The sequence below is a fragment of the Leuresthes tenuis genome, unplaced genomic scaffold (genome assembly GCF_036924035.1).
Source record: "Leuresthes tenuis unplaced genomic scaffold, fLeuTen1.0.hap1 SCAF_5, whole genome shotgun sequence".
Classification (NCBI taxonomy): domain Eukaryota; kingdom Metazoa; phylum Chordata; class Actinopteri; order Atheriniformes; family Atherinopsidae; genus Leuresthes; species Leuresthes tenuis.
Genome location: NW_027325359.1, coordinates 23,237,342 through 23,262,988, shown reverse-complemented (window position 1 = coordinate 23,262,988; position 25,647 = coordinate 23,237,342). Strand labels below are relative to the sequence as shown.

Genomic DNA, 25,647 nt, shown 5'->3' with positions numbered 1-25,647 from the left:
AAGAAAAAACAGCATTCTTTATGTAGGTTATCTGATTTTACTTTAAAAAAATTTACATTACATGTTAACAGATGAAATTAAATAATTTAAAAACTTTACACCTATGTGTAAATGACAGTTTTAAAAAACACACAAAAAGACAAAACCATTTCACAGAGAAATGTTCACATAAGAAATCTGAGCTGTCACAAATAAAATGAGGTGTTAAAACTGAAGGTCAAGAACTTTTTTTAAAGTCTAAATGAGGCAACATGGCACTAAAGTAGCAATTGGTATCAGTTTTACAAAAAATTAGCCACAAACTAAAATAACTAGAGAGCTGCAACTCCACTACTGCATTTGCATCAGTGACTTTTACCGTTTGAACAGTTATTTTACCGTTACCTAAATTAGTTTACACATTCCTGTGACTAAATAGACAAGGACAACTTGCTATATTTGAGCTTGAGTAAACTGTTTCATAAAGAGCCAGTTGAGGTACTTATATATAAAATAATAATTGCAATCACAGGAATCTGGTGAAAAGTAACCATATCATCCTTAAATTCCTCTTGAAACAGAAAAGCACATGTAACAGAGAACTGAACACAGATATTATTTAAAGATAGTGCAGCTGCATAGCTGACAATTAGGCCAAGTTTGACAGAATGTGGAAGACATAACCATAAAATTGGCAAATCAAAGAAAAATGCAACAGCTTAAATCAAAGTAACTTAAAGGGGATCAGCAGAATTTAACAGCAACATTAACTTGAGGGCAAAATCAAGACTTTCCTTTTTACTCTGACGCCTCCCAACTCCATTAAAGTGAACAAAAATATGCCAAATTGACAAGAGATCAAAACCTATTACTATCGTATTACTTTAATAAGCAGTAGCTTATAAGTACTTAAAGTAAAACATAAAAAAAATTTAAACATTAGCTAAGCACATCAGAAAAAAGCCACTGAGCCTTTGAATATTTTTCATTAAAAAAAAAAATCTAAATCAGAAATATACTTAAACAATGTTGGAACATTAATTTCAGAAAATGCAGCTTTTTTCAGTTTTTTTTTATTTAGGCAGATTACTTGTTTGTGACATAACAGTTTGCTAATAAAAGACAACCTGATGAGACCCAACTTTTGCTTAAAGGGCCATAATTGGTTTGTAAGCTCTTCAGCTGAGACAAAATTATTATTTTTTTAAATAAAGAGCGAAGATTACGTAAATTCTGTGGCAGACTTATGTATCACGAGGAAAATAGTTGTTCAACATCATATAGAATACAAACACTTAAAAATACACTAATCCACTGACGGTAAGGCTCAGCTTCAGTAATACATTACAGAGTCACATAGTAAAGTTTTTACAATTCCCTGAAGACACTAAACACATTAATGAGCTTTCAACATGCTTCCTAGTAGTGCATTACAATGGTAACAAAAAAAATCTGCCAGCACTGGAATTCATATTTCATGGTACTTGCAAAATGTTTTTTAAAAAATGAGTGAATGCTGCTTGTCTCCAACAATGATATAAATATATCGGGTGTTTGATCTGTAACATATTTTATGGGCATGTTTCATTATTTTCTGGCTCTTCTCTGAACCAAAAACGATCAAATGAGAAAATACTGGTGACTCACAATCATTCATTCAATAAAGACAAAGACTAACTGTAAACTCCTTTTAATAGTGGTAGACCCAGATTTTACACATTAAGTCTTTATTCTGGCTTTTGTGTCTTCTCTCATGTGCTGCCTCCTTTTAAGCTCACTAACTCTTAAAAGGGAACTTACTAAAACGTAAACCTAACCCTTGAATGCTTTTGGGGGCTATTAGAAGACATTTTTCCTTTTGACTTTGTTTTATACATTGACAGCTTCTTGCTCATTCCTGATTGGTCATAACCCATTACATCACTGATTGTGTGGTTGTCTGATCTTTGCTTATTGGTTGGAGAAAGTCACGTGAATTTATTCAATTGCAATGGCATGTGGGGGTACCATTTTTAAATCATGCACAAGTTATGGCTGCGACCGTTCTAACTCCTGTATGTTTCTTCACACACTGGAGTTGGATAAACGCCATTTCAATCTGCGTGCAATGTAATGTTGTTCTGATTCTGATTCTGAAGTTATCACATATGGTAACTTGCACCATAAAGATTCATAACAGAAAACTTACTATGACAAAAGAAAAATCTAAATTCCATTGGGTAGCCACTGTTTTTGCTTCCTAATCTTGCTGTAGACATGAGCACCTCCAGTCCAGTCAATGTTTATTGTTCATTTATTTGTCAAAGTAGTACTTTCCATGTGGATGAGACTACATACCAAATGTACCAAATATCAGTGTGTACATTATTTACCATGCTTAATCAACTATTTGTTGTTTGGCAATTATTTGATTAATACAATATTAATAATAAAACAAAAAAAGACCATTCCAGTTTCTAAGGATGAAAAGAAATTTATTCTATTATCATGTTTGGTGTAATAGTTTAAAAATTAGATTTTCAGTTTTACAGAACAAAAGAGAAAAGTTACTCATCCTATAGATGGCATAGAATTTGTTCTTTTTTTGATTGTTGAATGACCTAAATTAATCACACAAATGAAAGTTTCACGTAATCGTGTCAGCACAAAGACACAGATGCAAGTTTGGAGATGTAATACATGAGGGAAGTAAACTAAAAGTGCAAAGCCTGTAACCAGTTTTGTTGATTTAGCTGACTGATGAACTGCAGCAACAAACTTAACAGAAGAAGCTAATTGTGGCTTCTTTTGTAGATCAGCCACTCGGGTTTTTTGTGTGAATAAAGGGCATTTGGTAATGCTTTATTCTTCTGACTGTATTTTTGCATGGAAATATGTCATTTTTATTAGACATTAATTGTTTAAAACATTAAAACACAGAAAATGACATTTTTCTGAATTGTGGACATCAATTTGAATTGATTTTCTGTTCAGTTTTTTTTTTTTGTAGGACTGGTCTGAAATCAAAATTTTATGATGCAATGGATCGCTCATTTAAGGTTAGCAAAAGTCAGTCTGTTGTAAATAGGCTTACTGCAACACCAGCCATCTGTTCTGCCTTTATAATGAAAATTATATTAAAATTGACCATGGATTCATTTCGTGAAGAACCATTGCACGCATCAGTGCTTATACTTTACTCCACAGCTTGAAGGTGACTGAGATGCGTAATATCAGCTGTTTGTGTTTGATGCAGTTAAAACAAGCTGTATTGTTTGCCCTGTAGTTTGGTTAATTTCAGATCTGTAAATTAGCATTTACCCGACAACTGATAATCCTTAATCCTTCCTGTTTGGCTGAGTGGTTAACAACAACATTTTGCTGTGATATAACAACCTTAGATTAGAGATTTATTTATGCCTCACTCAAACTTGAAGTTACTCTGGGGCTTCGATTTGATGTAAAATGTGAATAAGAAATACTAAACTTAACTAAGAGTAATTCAACAGCATTTTGTAATAATAATACAGCAAATTTATGTGACAGAAAAAAAACCACTCATTTTCTTTTTCTTTGTGTTTTTTCAACCATACTGACATTTGATTGTACTGGCTAAATACAAAAGCACCATATTTACACGAGAACCGTATATATATAAGAATTTATGTTGAACTGACAATAAGAAACACAGTGGTCTATTTTGTGGTAACCTCCTTAAACAAATATCTCCATGTGAAAATGTACAATCTGTGGGGAAGGGACATGATTTCTGTACAGGAAGCTTCCTTTTCCTGTTAATCCATGCTGTCCAACTAGTGTTGATTAATAACTTAATAAAATGTAAAAGATAGTGTATACATTGGCCAAAATCCAATTATGAAAGTACTGACTACTAAACTTTTAATTAACTTTTGAAAATGTATGTACAAAAAGGAATTTTCTGGATATTCATTAGCAAAATATTTGCTGGTTGTTCTGAAAGCACAGAAAATTGGCCAGACCGGTTTCCAAGGAGCTTTCTCTTATTTTGTTCAGGAAGGGTGATTGATATTGGACTGTCCAATTTCAGCAAGTCAGCAGTGATTGGTTGAAATGAGCTGATTTAACATCAGTAACTGATATAATGTCACATAATTTATTTTCGATTTATGACTGATGAGGAAATCTAATGAGAACAGACCAGCACCTTAAACACCTTAAACACCTTAAAGTCAGCAGCTATCAAAAGAAGTCACTTAGGGAGAATAGCGAAACAGTTCCAGTGTTTGTGTTAAGGCTGCAGTTTTATGAAGGCATTACTATGGCTGTGATCCAGACAGCCTACTATACTAGCAGCACACACTGGCTTGGCCACAATTTAACATGTTGTATGGAATATGCAAACATAAGCAAAGAACAATGCCTGAAGCACCCAGAAATGCATTCCAGTATGCACTGGGGGGGGTTTGATACAGACTATGTCTCTGGGTTGATGGCTGTAGCCATGGAAACAACCTTTGTGTACTGCAAGAAGATGGCATCGAATGCCTCGTCTCTGTGAATCATTGCACCAAAAACCATAGGCTGCAAAAGAACAGATAGAGCAGAAAAACATTAAATTCAGCTTGAACAAAGCAAAAGCTTTTCCTTACATAAAGATAAGATCAAATGAGATAATAAAAGTAACAATAATACTAATATCAAGATTACCTGGATGAGACGAATAACAACATAGCTTTTTTACTTGTCCACTTTCTCAACATATTTTCTTAATATGTTGGTTTTTAAAAACACCACCGTGAATTTATGAAGCGTTTATTTCCTCAATGCAGTTGTTTCACACTCTAACTCCCTTAACTGTAAAGCTGTGGTATTTTGCATTAGTTTAGTCTGTCAATTTTAAGAGATTAGAATTAGCAATCCTGCTGTTCAAAGTAAACACAATGAACTTGTGCTAAAAAAAAAAGAAATGGACCAGACTAAGTGAATAATTCCTTATATAGACCAGTAAGCAGTCCTGACCAACATTTCATTGGGGTCATCTAGTCGGGCCCACAACACCTCCAGGAGGCTAGACAGTGATCACTGGCGTCCGAGAGTCACTCTCCTAATGCCAGCCATCACTGCTTCTCACACCACAACCATCTTTTCTTCCACAACCATAAGCTACCCCAGCCTCTCACCAACTGCACACCAGTCATAGCGGGGTGTGCATTCAAACCCTGGTTGGGGTGATGAAAATACAGAGGGTGCCAGAGGTGGAGGCAGGACAAGACACACTAGCAGATTCAGCAAACTCACCTAAACAGTCCTACAATCACTAAAAATGCCAACAAAAACAAGGCCTAACTCACCTAACACCTAACTCACCTAAAATGGCCACCTGGTTTCTTCCTTGCTACTTCCAAATGTCTGTTTACCCTAAGTGCTTCCCCTGCTGGGCCCACAGTTACTATTGCTTCTTCTAATCCAAATCCACTGACTGGACTTTACTGCCTCATCTCACACTTCCTTCACTATTTTCCTCACACTCTGTCCACTTACTGCCAACTCCCTCAACAATGAGAAAACAGACAACAAATCCTCTACATCCTACTTCCAATGGACAGATCCTAACTTTCCATCCTCGCTGCTCTGTTTCTGCCCCCAACTCCACATACCTAAGCTTTTTCCTTTCATATGCTTCTGCCACTAATTCCCCCCAAGGAACAGTCAGCTCTATGAAATAGACTCTCATTCTACTCCTAGACCACAGGACTATATCAGGCCTTAGATTTGTAGAGGCTATTTCCTAGGGAACAACAAGCTTTCCTCCTAAATCTACCTACCCAATCACAAGCATCCTCTAAGCTGCCTTGCCTCCTTATTATCTTATTAACCTTCTCCCCCTCTTGAACAAACTGAATTGCCACTCTCTTCACCTTAGACCCTCCTAAATTCACCTGCCTTCGTTTATCTTCAATACCTGCAGCTAAGCTTCTTAATATTTGGTTATGTCACCACGTATACCGGCCCTGACTAACAACCTGACAGAATGTGCCTTAGAGTTGCAGTACCTGAACATAACGAACATAGCGGTTCTCCATTTACCCAGTGTTTTAGGTTCTGGGGAGTTGGCAATACATCATATGTTGCCCCTATCAAAAATCTAATACTCCTTTTCTCCATACTCCACAGCTCTTTCAAACTAAGCTTTTTCTTCTCTACACCTTCCCAATTCAACCTTCCCAATTCAACCAAAGAGCCACTGCCTTTGTACGCTTTAACATTTCCTCCCATCTATGAACCTGTTCAACAACTAGCTTTCTCTCCTCCTTGGGACCTGCTCTAGTCCACACCGGTTTGCCTGGGCCAAGCCCCAAGCCTCCCCAGCCTATTTGAACATTACCCACAATCTCTGTATGTCTAAGTGTTGCTTCTGCATCCTGAGCTGCCATTCTCGGATTCCATTTCCTCCCCTTGGTTGGGTTTGGAACCACCTTACTAACTACCACATCTTTACTCCCAGCTAACAGGAGCTCTGTCCTAACTTTCTATCACTTAATTTCTATCACTTAATTTCCATCTACTTATTGAGATACGTCTAGACTTGGTAGGTTTGATTTTTATACCAGCCCACTTAGATTTTCTCCCAAGTATTCTCTTCACACATGGCACAATTGTAGTCACCAACATAATTTAATCCATGCAGGCCTTAACTGGTATAAGGTGCATGCCATCCTGACGTCTCTCTCCACTTACAACCCACTTGGAAGCTCTAATAATTATCTCCATCGCCATTGTGCTAATAGAGAAATCGTACACTCAGCCATAATGCTTATTTCTAGCCTCTGCCAACCTGTTGTGAAACCTGCTGTACTTAGGCACAGTCTAATGTCATGGAAATATTCTCTTACTAAGTTAAAAACTACTACAGGCACTCTAAAACAATCAAACACTTTCCAAATAAGGCTATGTGGCACTAAATCAAATGCATTTGCTAGATCCAGAAATATAACATGCAAATCTTTTTTCTCAATCTTAACGGTCTGAATCTGATACCAAATCATGCCAGTGTGCTCTAAACACCCAGCGAAACCTTGTATTCGTGCCTTCTACACAATAGTATCTATTAAGCTATTCTTTTCTAAATAACTAGCCAATCTCTGTGCAACTACACTAAAGACAATCTTCCCCTACATTTAGGAGAGAGATCATCCAGAATTGATTCAGGTCCGATGACTCTTTCTCCTTTGGAATAAGAACGCCTCCTGCCCTTCACAATGCTCTGGGAATAAACTGTTTCTACCAAACTATTCTTAATTGCCTCCACAAAAACTGTGCACTTTTGTAAACCCGGTAGGGGATTCCATTTGGCCCAGGGGCCGGCAAAGCCTTTGGACGCCCGACTACCTCCTCAACCTCTTTCCACCTAGGTGGTCTAACATCCATCTTATGATATTTATATTCTTTCTTCTTTCTCTTTTTTTCTAAGATATTCAGCCCTTCTGAGTATTGCTAGTCTGCCTCTCAATTCTTCCTGCAAAACATTAATTAATCAATAATCAAAATGCATTATTGATATTACTCTGTATTGAGTACTCGAATACTTGGTTGAACTGTATATTATAGGTATAGTATTCACAACAGCAAATACATATACCAATAAAAAAAGCTATTTTCTGGATTAATTTAATTTTCTATACCTTGCAAATTAAGTTTTATGTATTCAAATTACTTAGTCTCAGGTTCTCGTATTACATTATTATTGATGGTAGTGGCTCATTATCTCCTAATTCTATTTAGGCCATTGTTCATGCTGCAAGTTAAGCCAGCTGCTAGTGCCATTAGCCTTCCCAAATTTCAATGGCCGTTTCTCAAAATGCGTACTTGTCTGTACTTGTGTACTTGTGCACTTGTGAAACGTCATCACTTAAGGACCAAGTACTGTTCCAATTCAAAGTACGCAAGTACGCTCCACATTCCCGGATGTGTACTTGCTCTACCCATTTTATCGAGGATGCTTCTGTGGTGATTTGTGTGGACTTCAGACAGCTTGCTATCCCAGAAAGCAGTGCGGCACAAGCGAAGATGGCAGAGGAGAAAGCACATAACTGTAAGTTCTGTTTGGAAAAAAACGTACCGAAGTTGACAGATATGCTATTATCCTGCTCCCCTGAATCCTGGCTCTTCGCTCCCGTATCTCCCTCCTCAGCCTCACCGCTTCCTCTTCAGCTTTAAAATAAAGCATTCCAACTGCAAATGCAATCACAACTCGGTCCATTTTTTATTTTGATTTTACTTTGCTGTTGCACACACGGGCATCGAGCAGAGAGGCTGCGATGAACAGAAAAATAAAAAACAATTGTTTTTTATAGTTCTGGCGACAACGTCAACGTATTTGACGTAATCAAGTACACTTCCGTTCCAAATGCACATTGAGCGTACTTGCGTCCTCAGAAGACCATACTTCCGACAAGTCCATACAAACAAGTACACAAGTACATACTTGGCGTACTTGGTATTGAGAAACGGCCAGTCTCTTTGTCTGTGTTGTGAAACAGGCCTCCCATGTCCTTTGTTCCCACAGCCATAAGGCTTTTTAACAGTGACTGCTAACATGTTCTTCTCAAATTCAGTTATTTATCTATTTATTGTTATTATTTTGGTTCTAATATACAATTATTGTAAATATTTTAAATGAGTTAAATGACAATTTGAATTTCCCCCACGGGGGATGAATAAACATTTCTATTCTATTCTAATCTATGTCACACTCTTCATTACAGCCGCCCTTATTTGCATAATAAAGCAGAAGTGAATCGGGGAATGTCAAAATAGAGACCAAAAAATTTAAAAAGAAAAAAATAAATGAATTTGAGGAAATAAAAAATGGGAGAAAATGCAAAGGGTAGATAATGTAACTAATAGAGAAGTAAATATATCATAAAAATTAAATATATATTTTTTAAATAAACAAAGAAAGAAATTAAAAATTAACATCTAAAAAAATAAAATGACATTGAAATTTGAATGGCAAAGTAAATAAATGGAGGTATTAACACAAGACTAAATTAATACAGTTGAAAATTAAAGCTGAAAATATAATTGATTTCATACTACACATATTAAGCGTGTTTCCAGATGTTTAGAACTGGATGCACTACCCCTTAGAAACCTGTAGTGTTGGTCTGATGAGAATAACAATCTGACTTCTGAAACTTTCACGTAGTTGTGATGCCATGTTTTGAGCTACCACAGTGCCCTACTAGTGGCACAAAAAATTACCTAAAACACAAACTCTGGGTGAAATTGTGCTTTAATAGAAATTGTCAATCAAACAAAATCAGACTTTTGGCACAAATGAATCCCTATAATCAATGCTACTACTGTTCTTCAGTCTTATTTCTGAGTCTAAAATAATTTATCTCCATTTTCCATGTCCAAACTTATGCTCTAAAATGTTTGTATGGTAAATCCTCAAATTTTCTGTTAATTTCCCAATTTACATGAATATATTACAGAACTTTGCTGTGTTCTTAGAATTGGAATCCTCAAATACACGCTCAAACATGCAGAACTTATATTTATTTAGCTTATATTTATAGTACCTTTAAAAATAATAGTGTACTTTACACTTTTGTAAAAGTACCTCTAGTTTAGTAAACTATGTAAAAACTTCTCTGTTATTTGCACTTTGGCTGAGGCCTCCCTCACTGCGCTCTTACCTTTTGGGTGGATGGCGTTGCTATGGAGATACCCATCCCTGACCCAGGCAGAACTGATAAAACCTTGTACTGTGAGGGAAAGAGTAGACAATATTAAAATGTCATATTTATTTGAATAAATCAAAATTAACTGCTGTGATAAGAAAAAAAAAATAACTTGAAAAACAGAACTGAAGTAACCAACACTTCTAGGTTCTGTTCCTACTGTTTGTAGCTATTCTATTTCTAAAAAAAAAATTCAACTTCTAATCTGCATCTCCTCAACAACACAACATGTGACTCACTTCAAATATCAAAACATTTATAAATCAATAAAGCATTACTGTTTAATTTTTAGTAGCCTTTAACAAACCATAAAGTTAGAAATTAAACACAGAGCATAATTTTTGTCTTGCACAATTTAGAGTGAAAAAAAGCAAAAGTTTGGATATCTTAATGACTAATAAAAATGACCTTGCTGATCCTAAAAAATGATGCTGCATTGTTGTAGTGTAAAGGGACACCTGAACAAACACAATATGCCTTACCTGTATTAATAAAATATAAACAGGCTTGATGCATTTTGGAATTTTACTACGTGTGAAGAGGCAAGGCCCATTGGAGTCTAACTGGCTGAATAAATGCGGAGTGATTCAATCCTCAACAATATTAAACTTGGTGTGTCAGCCTGGTTTTGAGAAGCTCGATTTTGTAAGACTTTTGTTTGGATTAACATGTCTACAAGCATTTTAAACGACCAGTTTTAGCTGGACACAATAATATGTAAACATGTTGACTGTAAGGATACAAAAGTAAGGATGATTGCATCCATTGTGCTGTTCCTTCTGTGCTGAAAGTCTGACTTTGTTATGACATGCTGTGTTTTTTCAAATAGACTGATCAAAGATAGTCAATAACGAGTTAACACTTTCACATTAAAGTTTAATCAAGAGAGACTTGAAAGGAAGTTACTCAAGGACAGACGTCAAACACTAATGAACCCAATGATTATCAACAAAAGGAAACGTAGAGTAAAATCCTACCTTCTGGATGTCAGTGATGTCGAGCAGTTTGATGACTTTGTTTCTCTTTGAAGATCCAGACCTGGAGCTGGAGCTCTCAAAACAAAGATGACTGAGAAGGCAAACAACACTCACTGAAGAATTGTTGGTACTGATAATTTCTGTACCGTTTAGTTTCGGTCATGTTGGCCTATACTTTTGGCTCTTAAAGGGAGATTTGTAGATTTAGCCTGCTTCAGTAATACAGAAAATAAAAAATGTTTTCTGTCACAGTCAATTCCAAAAACCAAAGTAACTTGTGCTAGGATTGTAACTTCAATACGAAATTAATTTTAATGAAATAAAAGTATAAAACACAACAAAAGAGTCTGAGCTGTGGGATAACATGGTCAACATTGACAAGATGTCTCACTGCCTCTTCACTCTGTGTGGGAGGGGCTTACTTATCAGTGACGTATAGGACTCCATTGCGGATGTAGTCTGTTGGAGTCTTCCTATCTCTGTTGATGAGGCAGCAGCGCCAACCGTTCTCACACACTGAAACAAAGCCACAGTGATAAAAACAAACCTTCTCAAACCATATTCAAACCCCATCCATTGCTGTCAATAAAGACTTTTTTACAATCAGAAATAAAGTCACTTGCTAAAAGATGTACAACAAAGTAAATTGTCTGTACACCATAGCCCCACCTGTTAGAGGGCGCTCGCTCTCCGGCAGATTGAAAACATCGTGAAAAGCTCCTCTTTTGGTGCTGTAGTATCGTCCTCCATCCTCGTCTCGGCTGACACCCAGCGGAGCTGCTGCAGAGACGCTGCCTCGTGCCCCTGATGTTGTAACCTGACAAGATGGATGAAGAAGGGGCGTGGTAAGCACCGGATTAGTAAGCTGCCAGCAGCTGAGGAGCTACAGTATCATAAGATTTTCTGGCACAACTTTACCAACTTCTATGGCGCACAACACGGAAGACGTCCGTAGCACTTGTAGTAGGCCACTTATAAGTGAAATGCCAATAACTTCTAAGCCCATAGTCAGAGCACAAACAGACTAATCCTAAAAAATCTTGAAAGTCAAAAGTTTGTCTTGAAGTAGGACAAGAGGACAGTAAATATTTAGCCAAACGGCCTACTATGTTTTTAATTGGTTTCCATTGACTTTTATATTGAGTGCAAAGTTTCTTCATGTAGAAAATATATATATATATATTTCCTACAAAATCTAGCTAGGGGAGCCATTAGAAAAATTATGGTTTGAGCCGGGGATTCATCCCCTGTCTAGCTATATAGTTACTCTAGATGACATTTTCTTGGCTTCTAGTTCTACAGTGAGGAATCTTGGAGTTATTTTTGACCAGAATCTGTCCTTTGAATCACATATAAAACAGGTTTTCAGGACTGCCTTCTTTCACCTTCATAATATTGTCAAAAACAGGAACATCCTGTCTCAGAGTGATAAAAACTGCTCCATTAATTTGTTACTTCAAGATTGGACTACTGTAATTCTTTATTATAGGGCTGTCCAAAAAATTATTTGAGAGACATTCAGCTGATCCAAAATGCTGCAGCCAGAGTTCTGATGAGAACTAAGAGGAGGGATCATGTTTTAGCTTCATGATCCAGTTTTAGCTTCTCTTCATTGGCTCCCTGTTAAATTCAGAATAGAATTTAAGATTCTTCTCCTCACATATAAAGCTCTTAATGACCAAGCTCCACCATGTCTTAAAGGTCTGAGTGCAATATTTTCCAAACAGAGCACTTCGCTCTCAAACTTATGGTTCCCAGAGTTTCTAAAAGTAGAATGGGAGGCAGAGCCTTCAGTTATCAGGATCCTCTCTGTGGAACCAGATGCCGGTACACATCTGGGAAGTAGACACCCTCTCTACCTTTAAGATTAGGCTTAAACCTTTCTTTTTGACAAAGCCTATAGTTAAGCATGGTTCGGGTGACCATGAAACATCCCATAGTTATGCTGCTATAGGCCTAGACTGCTGGAGGGCCTCTCATGATGCACCTCTCCTCACTGTGTCCACTAAGGGGGCAGCATATACGTCATAGGCTTATAATGCACATACTAAAAAATAGCTGATTTTACATTTTGTGTTTGTACATATGCATGAATTTCTTATTTTTCAGTCAAGCTTATTTTCACAGGTTGACATAATTTCCTGAGGTCTTAATAAATATTAACACCACAGGATTAAAGTAGAACAGCTTCCTTCAGCAACCATAGATTTACAACTATATTCTTAGCAACCAGTTTTATGACGTGCAGTAACCCACTTGACTTGATTCCACTCTACGTCCTCTCTTCAAAGGGGTGTGCCTTATCTGAGATCAGTCTTCAAGCTTTACTCTTATTGTCAAACATAAATTTGAACACAAATGAACTCTCAGTAATCCTGACGCACGTTCCACCATATGAGAAAGCATACAGTACTTAGACTGAATGCCACACAAAGAAAACTGAACTCCCTCAAGAAATACTTGACATCATCAAATACTTGCATTTCCACAACCTAGTTTGACCACAATGATTGGTACCGATCCCTGTTTTAGACACAACCTCATCGTAAGTCATGCATTAGACAGGCCCAGGTTAATAAGAAATGTGCAGATGGGAATGGTCATAACTTAACAGACAGCCAATGAACGTACCTTTTGCTTATCAGCTCAATAAACCCCAGGCTTCACATTGAAGCACCATTATTCTTGCACTATGGGCACAATGTTAAAAAAAAGAAAAAGAGAACTACGAATTTCTAACTAGGGGTTAAAAAAAAGTAAGTGCCAACAAGAGGTCAGATTTCCTAGACAGGATATAAAACATTAGATAAAGTACTGGCTAATTATTAGCTAATTCATTTCTCAAGGCAAGTGAAGACATGTCACTATCCTGCAAATATGAGGGGTTTATTGAAAGACATATTTTTCATACTGTCCCCAAACAAAGATATGGGATGGTGTAATATCAGACTTTTTCTCATACCTTTTGTAAATATGTACATATGCTCCCATCACTGGATTATGTTTTGCTGACAGCATACATAAAGTATGTATAAAGTACATTAAAACATGTGAAAAGAACTAAAAATGTGGGTAAAACCTAAAAAGTCCATTGAGATCTAACATGTGTTTGACCTCTAGGTGGCACAAGAGGGAAGGTGTTTGGTTCATTAAAATCTACACAAGAGCAGGATTAAGATAAGGATATTTTATTGACAATATGACCAGTGGTAGTCAGGTTGTCTCTTTCTAAAGTTGAACACATGGACAAACTCATCACTCATCACTGATGAGTTTAGTAAGTCGGGAGAAAACCAACAGCTGATTTGTTACGTTACATTCAACTCTCGTGACTCTACATCTCTACCTACAGGAAGCAAAACTGACCTCTACGCTGTGACTCAAAATATAACACACACACACACTCACACACAGCTGATCCTACCTGTTCACACTCAGACAGCTGAGAGAGAAAAACACAACAACTCAGAAGTGAAAGCAGCAGTGACACACTGATCCAGTGTGTGCTGGCTATATGTGCTGCAGTGAGAACAATAAATTGATTAATGAGCCTAATGTCTTTAACTTATAACTCAGGTATAAACTGTACAACACTCTAACTGACCTCATAACTTTTCTGGAACCTGGGAGCTGTATCTGTGAATGTATTTGCGAGTTTGGACTGACCCGTCTGCTCAGCTGGGCGTTGCTGCGCTCTTTCAGCTGCAGGTCAGTGGGTAAATTGGTCCAGATGATGTAGGGGGTGTCGTAGCGCTGCCTCAGCTTGGGACAACTCTTAAAGATGAAGTCGATGATAAAGAATTTGATACCTGCATACACCCCTGATGAGGAGGAAATCAGACATATTCAGCAGCATGGAGTCTCACGTCTGTACTGAGTAACAGGAACAAACATTCACAAACTGAGTGAACAATGAACAGGGTGATCGGGATGTCTGATAAATTTGCTACCACGTGAGACGAAATTACATGTCATAGAGGGACATCAGATGGATGGCTTGAACAGAGGTTCTGCAGTTCTCTACTATGTCATTCGGTGATAAAAAAAAATCTAGTTAGTTATTCTTGTTTACTACCTAAATGCAACAATCACCTTGTACAGTGAGGAATATGTAACATATCTTACATGTGCAATGACAATCATAAATATGTGGAAAATTTAGCAGAATTTAAACAACTGCTCGTTATATTAATGCAGTGAATGTTGCTTTAAATATCATAGAATAGACTATCAGTAAAACATACCAATTTCAAAAGTGAAGTCAAACTGGGTTGATCTAGGAGGCTTTTCAAATAGGTAAGCAGTGCTATACAAGACAGGGAACATATTTAAATTTGTTTAATAAAACAAGCAAGATTTGAAGATGTCCCTTTGGGAAATGCCAATTTTCTTTTTTTTGGAAACAAGAATTGACTAATTAAGGAATAATCTATAAGGAGTGATTAAAATAATCCCATTTAGTTGCAGTCCTATCTTCAGCTAATATTTTGTTTAAAAACATGTGTAGAGACTAAATCTTTACACTTGATTGTTGTGTGTAAAGAAGATTTGACATTCTTCGAGACTATCATTGTGAAGGTTCATAATCTCTCTGTGATCCAGCTTTTAACTTTTTTATATCTTTACCTGTTAGTATTTAATGCTTACATCAGGGTTTCTTACTGCACTGAAGCTTAAATGTTGTTCCTTACTTAAATATCAGCCAAATTAATAGATGTAAATTTAGTGTTTTCTTCTGTTGCAGAGTAAGATTTGCAGTTTGTGTGGAAAGAAAACTGGATTTAAATCAATATGAAAAAAAGTATATATTTTCATAATATACCTATGATGAATCCAAGCAGTTGATACGGCAGTAGACATGAGGAGATGAGGGCCACCCATAAACCAATGTAAAGCTTCTGAGTCAACTCTGGCTGGACCCACATGAACAGACTGCGCAGACACACACATACCGGTTCACAATGCTTTAAGCAGCTATTTGCATTGACTATAACTTAATAAGAAAACATGGGCTCTGACAAACTCACTTCTTTATTTTCTCCAGGATGTTGGCCATCTTTCCAAACAAATTCTGCAAGAATGCAAGGAAAAAGTTTTTATGTGACATGTCTTTTCCTACAACTTCAAGCTTCTGATTGTGTCTTGTCTCACCTGAGCCTTCTGAGCGACATCCAGAACCAGCTGGAACTTCTCAGATACCGTCAAGTCTTCTTTTGGAGGCTCCTGGAAAACAAGACAGAGCTGTGGCTATCAGCTGTACACCACCTGAACACTTGATATTAAAGCAGCAACTGGTGATGAATCATTAATCATTACTCCTTTACAGTGTTTTAATGTATGTGTAGCAATTAAACTTGTCCAAGGAAAGAAGATGTCTGTCAGATTAGTGGCACTCAGGCCAGTTTCATGTAGAACCTTTCAGTGTTTAAAGGATGATAATCATGAGGAAGCTAAACACTTGTGTTGATGCTTGAGTAAAGAGAGATTTCTCACCTCTGGCTCCGAGACTTCAGGTACAATGCTCCACTGGATCCTCCAGCCTCTGAGAACAGAGTTTCATGTGAACTTACATATAAAATTGTTTTACGCTCACAACAAAACTACCAGTACTCTTTTTAAATGGGATAATGAACAGTATATGGGTTAACATAATGCCCCCACCCCACCCACCCAAAATCAGTTAAATACAGCACCGGTACAAACGTTTCATCTCCCATTTCCATCTATGTGAATTTTAAAAAATAAACAAAAGACAAAGCAGCTAAAGGAGGTTTTATACATTTATTAAAACAGCAACAAGAAAAATAAGTGTGATATTATAGCCATTGTTACAGAAATATTCTGTTCTGAACAAAGACCTGATTTAAAGTCATACAGAAAGAGCACTCCTGTCTTTAGTCTGGTTCAATTTCTGGCTGTGTGATTGGTTGACTGTGGATGGAAACTGACCTAGAAATTAGGTAATTCAATGACAGCCGGAGAATGGCAAGGAACAGGAACATGGGGATGGCCCAGCCGTGCCACGCAGCATACATGTAGACCTGTGGAGGACACACACACCTCAATGTGTACTTTATTTATTAACATGTTTTGTGTCCATTTACTGGCAACAGTACCAAAATGTTGGGCGCATTTAGAAGAACACTGAGCGCTGAGCATCTGTATTTCATATGTGTTGACTCACAATGAAGGCAATGGCTGATGTGTAGACAGAGTACCAGCTGGATAAGGCAGAGAGGTTCCTCGTGAAGTTGGTCACAGGTCGGAATCCTCGTTCTAGAAACACAACAACAATGAGACTGACCAATCACAGGATGAATTATCATGACAAAGAAGCCTCACATCTGTCTCGCTGTCACTTTAAAAAAAAACAAAGCTTTATCAGGTAAAAATAAAAACATCTAGTATGCAGACAGGTATATTCATTTGGTTTGGGCACATTTTTTTCTGGTTTGGTAAATCTATTGCTACAGGCTTGTGAATTAGACTGTTGGGTAAAGTTCAATGACAAAGAAGCATCATTCGTAAATGTTCATATAACAACTAGGAGATGTGGTTTCAGCCCTTATTCGAAACTATTGGCATTAAATCTGTTACATTCCAAAAATATTCCTGACATTATATCAGAGAGGATAAAGAGGAAAAGAGGATATTAAAGTCATGTCCAAATTAAAAGAAGGAGCTGTTTGTGTTGAAGCCAAAATATGTAACAGAGAAATACTCACTGAGCCGTCTCATGTTTTCAGTCAGCCTGTTGATAAAAAAAACAGAATTGTTTTGTTTTCAAGCAAACATAAGTCTAAGAAAATAAAACTACAGAGACTCGATACTTACTGTATAGTGCACAACATTAACAGTCAACTAGGGATGCACCGATCCACTTTTTTCACCTCCGATACCGATATCGATATCTGAGGTTTGGTATCGGCTGATACCGATCCCACATCGATACAGAAAAACAGCGCAGAATTATGATAATAAACGGTAGGTTTCACTGTGTGGAAAAAACTGGGATCATTCTCTAGTACAAGGCAATATCAGACTTGACTTAAACACTTCTTTCCTATTTTTTAAAAAAACAAATAAACAGATATAAATGTACTGAATTACTTATTTATTTAATAATTGTTCACCAGTAAAACAATCTTAACCAAAAAAATATAACAAGTGTAACTGGTTCAGTCAGTGCAATTAGGGATTCAAAATCCAATGTAAAACAAAATATTAAATAATAAACGAGCTGAAACTAAGAAAAAACAATAGCTTCTCTGGCTTGGTAAAAACTAAAAAGGAGGTAGTCCCAATTTAACAAGTTTTTTCACCACTAGAGGGGGCAGAAGGCCCTTGGGTGAATGTCAATGCTGGACAGGACAAGCGAACAATAAATAAATAAATATCGGTACCGATATCCGATCCAAATATCGGATCGGTGCATCCCTACAGTCAACAGAATAGTACAAATGTCCGTTTTGAAAGAAATGATAAATCAATTGAAGAGCATTAATGTCGCACAGTGCTGAATGATCTCTGCACAGGCGTTTTCTTCACTCCTCCTCACCTCTTGGCACTTAATGGTTCCTCCGTCTCTACTGGTGTTTCCTCTGGTTGGAAGTGGAAATCTTCGACATAAACGCCAAAACGATCGTAGAGCCACTTCAGGAAGCTGTTGGATAGAGTTTCTTTCTGTTTGTCTGAAAGGAATAGAGGAGTGTGATGAAAATGCAGGATAGTTCAATGAGATCTAAAAGTAAGAGAGTGTAGCTCACCTGCACTGCTGCTTGCAGCTGGAGGAAGGGTTGTGGCTTTAGGTGTTTGAGATGGTGAGTCTTCAAGTCTGTGAGCAGAAGGCATGTCACTCCAGGAATAAAACCATAGAAAGCAGCTGCTCCAGTTTGTCAGTGATGCAACTTTTAATGACTTTTTAATTCAATATACCTGGATTTCAGGGTGTCGTTGATCTTCTGCTCAAGCTCCAGGCGTCTACAGCGTTCCTTCTCCAGCTCCTGTCTCAGTGAATCCACATTGGACTCCTCTTTAAGTTTCCTCAGCTCCTCCTCTGAATTGGAGTGATTTGACCGATAATCAGTCTGTTAAAAGTTCTCAACACTTCATGCTTAGTTAATTACTTTTAGGTCTAATAAGGTGCCAAACTTTTTAGAACAGTTAAAGGAAGAGGTGTGGAAGTGAAATGAAAATCAGCTGCAGCCTCTGCATCACTTGTGGAACTCCTCATACACACCGGAACTGGAGTTGTGTCGTATTGAGAAGTTTGACAGTTGCTGCCTTTATTCACCTTGTAGTTGGATATCATCTCAATGGTTTTACAGTATAAATTACAACTAATACGTATTGCAGAGGTGGGAGGGGGATTAGATTGCACTGCATAATCCTCAGAGAAAAAGTGAAAACCTATTCCCGTCTCTCTGTCAATGCTGCTGACAAACACACCCATACCATGATGTTCTCATCTGTTTCACTATAGGGATGATTTCAGTATGTTTTCCAGACATAATGTTAAAGTTCTGCTGAAAGAGTTCCAATTCATTATCTTATCAGACTAGAAAAACTCGTTTAACAAAGCCACAGTTCCTAAATCCAAATGAGTTGCCTTTCACTTAAAAGTGGTCCTTGTCTGGCTGCCCTTCCAATGAGACCTGAGATATTAACCCATTTAGGGTTTGTTGAAAAAAGCTTTCCAAAACAATTTTATCGGAAAAAACTGTTACCTAAAATTTAAAAAACAACTTATTTATAAGCCTGTTAACAAACTATGAATGTGGAACTATTTGAGTGGTTAAAACTTCAGCTTTAATTGTAAATTATCTTCTTTGAAGTCATGTCTTGAAAATGATGATGCAACACAGCCTCCAATCAGGCTTGAAATGTAAAAGCATATGTTGCACCAGGTCTAAGTGGGTTAAATGCTACTGAGCAAGTCATGCTTCTGGCCATTTCTCCTATTTCTGCTGAGGATATGTGAAGTTCTGTTAACAGTGACTATTGGGTCCTTGGCCACCTCCCTGATCAAGGTCCTCCTGCTTCAGTAATTCAGTTTGGGCAGATAGTCAAATGTGGGAAAGCTGCTGGTTATTGCAAACATCTGTCATGTCACAGCTAGTGATACCACTTATTCATAAGAACAAGAGCGTAACTGTTACCAAATTGGTTCTGATCTCACCATAGTTCTTAAAGAAGGTCCACATGGAGTTCTTTTGACTTAATGCCATGGACACATATTGCAAGTTACACAACCAGGGCAAAGCAGACCAAAGCCTGGTGCCACATCAAATGCTCTGAATACTTCTGTAAAGATTATAGTGATTAAATAGAGATTGTAGAGATTTTTTAAAGTAAGATGCTTTCACTTTATTTTTTAATGTAGGTTAATAGAGGAAATGCTGCTTTGAACTTGGCTTTACTCTGACTGACTATAATTTTATTTAAATTTCATATTCTATAAATAGCTTTTATCAAGAAAAGAAACATGGATAACTTATCCATTATAATGTGTTTTTTGCAGTATCCAAGCATGTGTGTCAAATGAGGACCGCAAGATTATTTATTGGCATTCATGAGTTATGTAAAAGGAAAATATTGACAGATTATCCAACATGCTATTGTGTTGTTCGGTGAACGACTGATGATGATCTGATGACTGAGGAACTGTGTTAACACAATGTCTAATCGACATTTCCTGCACAGCTTCAGGGACACTTCTTTCATATTTCCTTTTTCCGCCTCTCGCCCGATGAACGCTGGCATAAGCTCCAGGCCCCCTGCAACCCGACCGACGGATTACGCGGGTGTAGAAAATGGATGGATGGATGGAAATATAGCAGCCGTATTAAAAAATAATATCAAAGTTACAAATATCAAAGAACAAACGTAACAAAGCTGCTGATAAAATCCACAGAATACTCACGTAAGAAGTGTTTTTCTAACAAGGCGATTTCAAGGTGACCTTTGACCTCATTTAAATCTGTCCTTGAGTCGTCTTGGAGAGTTGCAGAAAATGATCCTGGACCAGCCTTAAACACAACAACAGTAAACAAAGTCAGCAGTAAAAAAATAGACCTAATCCAATAAGAAGAAATAAAAACAGATTTTCTGTGTGTCATTTCTGAACCTGGGTATCATTCTGCTGCTCTGCTTCTGCTTCCTTCAACTCCTCCGGCTCCCTGACAGAGATGTGAGGTTTGATCATGATATCTTCACTGCACTCTGTGTCAGACGTGTTAGGTGACTCCGCCATATCCAGGAACTCATCCCGTCTCTGGCCTCGGAACCGGATCCTGTCCAGGCGTTTGAGCATGGTGGATCGCAGAGTCTAGTCTCTACCTGAACATGATTGGATGCCTGAGATGCAGAAGACAAAGAAACAATAAATACTGGGAAAACATATGGAAAAACCTTTTTGAATGACTTTCCCAGAGCATCTAAGTTACATTTGTAGTGGCACCATCCACATGGCTGGAAGGATGCAGAAATTTTTTAATAATTAACGGGAGGGCTGTCTTAAATTTTGCAACAACCTTCCCTCAATCTTTTTACTCCATTTTACTCCACAATTAGTTGGGGGACATTTTCCATCAGTGTCTTGACAGAAAGTCATAGAAGCCCCCGCATCCTGTGATTTGAATGTTTCTGTTAATATTTATCGAGGGCCTTATAGAGGGCTTTCTACATACTCGTCTACTGGGATGACGTCATTTACTTAGCTTATTTATTCCGTGCTCTGTGACAGTCGGCTAACTTCCCACGTAGTTTGCTACTGATAGTTTTGTGCAACATGGCAGGATATTTATCAGATTTTGACGACGTGGATGACAACTTTGAGTACAATGGACATCCTTACCGGAGTGAATGAGCTGTGCCGCCAATAACAACAACACAGCAGCTAACTAACAGTGCAATAGTACGCGTTCATTCATTCGTCTTAGAGTATTGGTGAAAGAAAGACAGATAATACCTTATTTAGAGGCTGCATCGTCTAACCCCTGTTCACTCCGTCATATGGATCTCGAGGAATCTAAAAATCTTCCGAAGGAAAGCTGACTTTCACCAAACTGCTCTCGGTGAGTAGATAAACGTTTTTCATGCTAGAAATAAGGACTAGGTTTAAAAATACCGGAGTTCCCCTTTAAAACTAACATGACCTAGATTACTGAGAGTCTACACTAACATATAGACCACACCTACTGAAAAAAAGAGGACAACCATTATCACTTTATCAAAATTTTTCTTTGAGAATCTCAGGGCTGGTCGAATGAACAGATATTTGGCACAGTGGATTACTGATTTAAAGTGAAAAAAAAGTCAAGCCTTATGATGTCATAAATAGGTGTACTGGACTATATTAGCCTCAGATCTGTGTATCTGACAACTAGCTCAATAACTGTTGTGCCTTCATCATGGACATGTATCTTCTTTGGGTGCTGGAATTTTCAGAATTTGCAAAAAGAAGCTTAAATTGCAAAGGAATGATAAGATGAAGGGAAAATGTATTCATTTTTTTAGGTGTGAAGTTAAAATATTACACTGCAGATGCTGGATGGACTACAAACAGCCCAGAAAATCTGATTAGCTTTAACGGATTGAGGGGCTAAGTAAACAATCTCATTCTGCAGTTGTTATAGGACTTAGGGTACACGTAGTTACTGGAGAAATACACTGTGGGCTACTTTTGTAAAGAGCCAACACCACATTGCAGAGGTCAGAGTGCTATGCACCTATTTTGAGAATCAAAGTTATAGAGGTAACTACAGAGAGTGGAACCTAAATGGATTGATTTTATGCAAATGATGAGAAGTAGAATGTCACCACCCACACCGCCTCATTTTTCTCCTGGTAATTTCATCATATCTTACTGGTAGCAGCTGGGATTAACAGCAACATCATTTAATATTTGGTGTGTGCATTAGTGATTTCTCATCTAAGCAGATTAATCAAGTTAAAACCAGCTTTGATAGGTTTGCCCTGTAGTGAGGATCATTTAAGCTTGACAATCAGTGTCGTTAGCCAATAATCCTCCAACATCAACGGTCATTTTCTAATGATTTTGAAACCTAATTTTACATACTTAATGATTTATTTGAATCAGTAGTGTTTGGCTGGACAATGACACATTGTATTGTTCAAACAATCCACTGGAGGGCTAAGAAAAACCAACTTCTCCTGGTGAAATATCACCCAAAAATAGCTGCTAACAACTTAAACCTAAACAGAGAGAGGAGGTAAAACAAGAGTCTTTGGGACACAGACAGCTTCAAAGCTGAAAAGGAATGAAGGTGTGGTGAGCCTAACGATCATTTAGCTGTCTGACAGGTTTGACTGCACATGATCTTTATCATTGCTTGAATAGGTCTGAACAGTATCCACGTCAGTCAGTAAGTTAGTCAGTCTAAAGACTGATCGATGTAAAGTGAGTGGTTTAACCACCTTAAACCGAGACTCTGGCTGGCAGATTGATCCATCTGCTGATGTTAGACTGACTGCCTACAAAGTGAATGAATGGCTTTTACCTTTAGGAGACCTACAACGGCAACAAAAGAAGTGACTGTTCTCCCACTGTTTGACTAACCTTCAGTCTGGTTTCAGGTTGTTTGAACTCCTTTTGTTTCCGTTGACCACCTTTAGTTTTCAACAGAATTTACAGAGTGAAATTCAAAACTTTCTATAATCCTTCCAGTTCATCTTAGAAATAACACAGTTCATCTTGTCCAACAGTTTCATGCCAGTACAATTATGACAGAGCAGTATGAATGGTAAGGCAAAGAAATAATGTTTTTATTTCACATTTTTTCAGTGCTTCAATATCAATGTGACCCGGCCTGGATAAGCAGCAGAAAAATCAGTGGATTAACCCAATATTCTGGTTTATTTCAACCTGGCCTGGTGTATATACCATTAGTGTGGCTATTGTGTCTGGATGGGCAGAGATGTGGGGAAATGAAGAGCCACACAAAACAGTGCACATCAGGAAAACCAGGATCCTGAGAGCTCTCTAAAATAATAAATAAATAACTATCAGCTGACCTTATCATTCTTCATATGTATCTGTACATTATTTCTCCAATATAACAATTTTTTGCAACGCTTTGTTACCCTGAATCTCTACAATGAAATCTGAGAGTGCAAAGTTAGCATGACCATGGCAACTACAACAGCCTAAATAATGGAAACGTCTTATTTGTAATTCTTTTATATAGTGGTGAAAGTTAAGATTTTTAAATCATCATGGCTAATTCTTGTTAACTTTTACAGAAGAGCAACAGAGAGCACCTTAATTGTGAAATCATGTGAGATATGCACGGCCCAAGACAGCAAGGCTCTTTATCAGTTTAACAAAACTGACCAGAACATCATTGTTACCCATTACTGAGAAGTGAATAACCACAAGAACATCAACAAACTAAACCCAGCCCTGCCACAATCTGTTCACCCTGCAACTGTTTTGCCAGATTTTTGAATTTCTTTCATGAAGCTCGGAATCTAAATTATTATATTATTATTATATTATATTATTATAATAGACACTCCACCTAGACATATTTTTACCCTGAAACTTATCTCTGGATAGAAAAAGGGGATTAAATATGTGGTTTTCCTATATAATCTTGAGTGCATAATGATGAATAGAATTAAAAAACACCACGTTAAAACAAACTGAATTTGTCTTACAGTTTTTACTGATAAAATACAAAACATTGCCACTTTTAATCCACTCCTAAGAACAATCTTTTAGTTGCCATGTTATGGCATATCCACCTTTCTTGTCAGTCTTGTCATTTTCAATGTGAAGCCTTTGATTCACCTATGATATCCATTTAACAGACTTTTAAATAGTAAACTCCACACTAATTATACTACAATAATTCAGAGGTTTATTAGCTGTTGGTATGAATGAAAACTTAAAATGTGTGATGTTTGATTGCAAAATGAAAACATCTATATAATTTTCAATAAAGCTACAATGATGTTATAAATATTGCTTTACAGTTGATGAGTGTGTAGAATTATATATTTCAAATAAGTTTAAATTTCTGAATTGGTGAGTAGAAATCTTTCTATCAATCAGTAAGTTAATCCAGGAAGAAAAAAAAACTTGACTCGTGGCATATAATTTTTGTATAAAGCATAACAAGAAAGTTTAAAATAGGCCTGATATTAGTGACAACTTATACATCTGTAATAAATTGTTAAGCATCAAAAAGTTGTGCAACATAGCTTTTTAAATATCCCCTGGATCCTTTTTCAAGAAAATTAATTTGATGTTTTCAATTTTAGGAGGCTGTAATTGACTTCATTGTCATTGGATTGTTAAACAATTTCATTATAATTCAATGATTTATTCATATTTCATTATGTGTTTACAATTTTCAACAGCAAGAGGCAAGATGTTCAGAAATCAAGTCCAAAATTCACTAATTCTTATAGCTACGTCGTTTGTGAAAGAAATGTATGAAAGCTTTTCATTTAAGAAACTTGATACACATTTTGAACAAATGAAAACAATCACTGGATCAGCAGTTCATTTTTGTCTACCAGCGCACTTCCCATGACATCAAGAACCCTCCCACTTGGTAACAGCCAATCAGCTGCAGCCTACCTACGGACCTAAAAGAAAGACTGAAGGACCCAAGCCGGTCCGCGGGATCCAAGTTGGACACACCCGGACATCAACAAGGGCTGATATTAATACAATAATTGTAATAAGGAAGGGGGAAAAGCGGGGAAGGAGAAGATTCTCACCGTGAAACAGAGGATGAAGCAAACTTTATTCTCCTTGAGCCTTTACTTGCAATTCCATACCACGGGAAACCGGGTTAAAATCGTTCCTTAGCCGTTCCCGATCGAACCGGACTATTCCGAGATACTATCTTTATTCTCCCTCCTGATAGCTTTTCCAATTGAAGGGGTTTCGGAGAGTAAACCAACTGTGTGTCTCCACCTGACACAAAAATCACTGCTGTGGGCGGGGT

The 25,647-nt window shown here is 37.3% G+C and overlaps 1 protein-coding gene across 1 annotated transcript; it reads right to left on the bottom strand.

Annotated features, from left to right (window-relative positions):
• Window positions 1-1,069: 1,069 nt before the first annotated feature.
• Window positions 1,070-25,630, bottom strand: LOC140307545 (GRAM domain-containing protein 4-like). Its single transcript, XM_072386484.1, has 19 exons — window positions 25,418-25,630; window positions 20,793-21,022; window positions 20,589-20,694; window positions 18,602-18,722; window positions 18,433-18,500; window positions 18,225-18,357; window positions 17,392-17,417; window positions 16,851-16,942; window positions 16,616-16,707; window positions 16,160-16,208; window positions 15,818-15,889; window positions 15,694-15,737; window positions 15,489-15,598; window positions 14,333-14,487; window positions 11,336-11,483; window positions 11,089-11,182; window positions 10,667-10,757; window positions 9,645-9,713; window positions 1,070-4,521 (listed from the first exon to the last, which is right to left on the bottom strand). Exons 2-19 carry the CDS (start codon window positions 20,976-20,978, stop codon window positions 4,414-4,416), a joined length of 1,764 nt encoding a protein of 587 aa, XP_072242585.1. The 5' UTR covers window positions 20,979-21,022; window positions 25,418-25,630; the 3' UTR covers window positions 1,070-4,413.
• Between the last annotated feature and the right edge of the window lie 17 nt (window positions 25,631-25,647).

Coding starts and splice junctions, on each gene's coding strand:
- LOC140307545 (XM_072386484.1), bottom strand. CDS start 20,978: ATGCTCAAACGCCTGGACAGGATCCGGTTCCGAGGCCAGAGACGGGAT. Junction 17,418..18,224: donor GAACCATTAAGTGCCAAGAG/GTGAGGAGGAGT, acceptor TTTTATCAACAG/GCTGACTGAAAACATGAGAC. Junction 10,758..11,088: donor GTCCTATACGTCACTGATAA/GTAAGCCCCTCC, acceptor TTGCCTTCTCAG/TCATCTTTGTTTTGAGAGCT.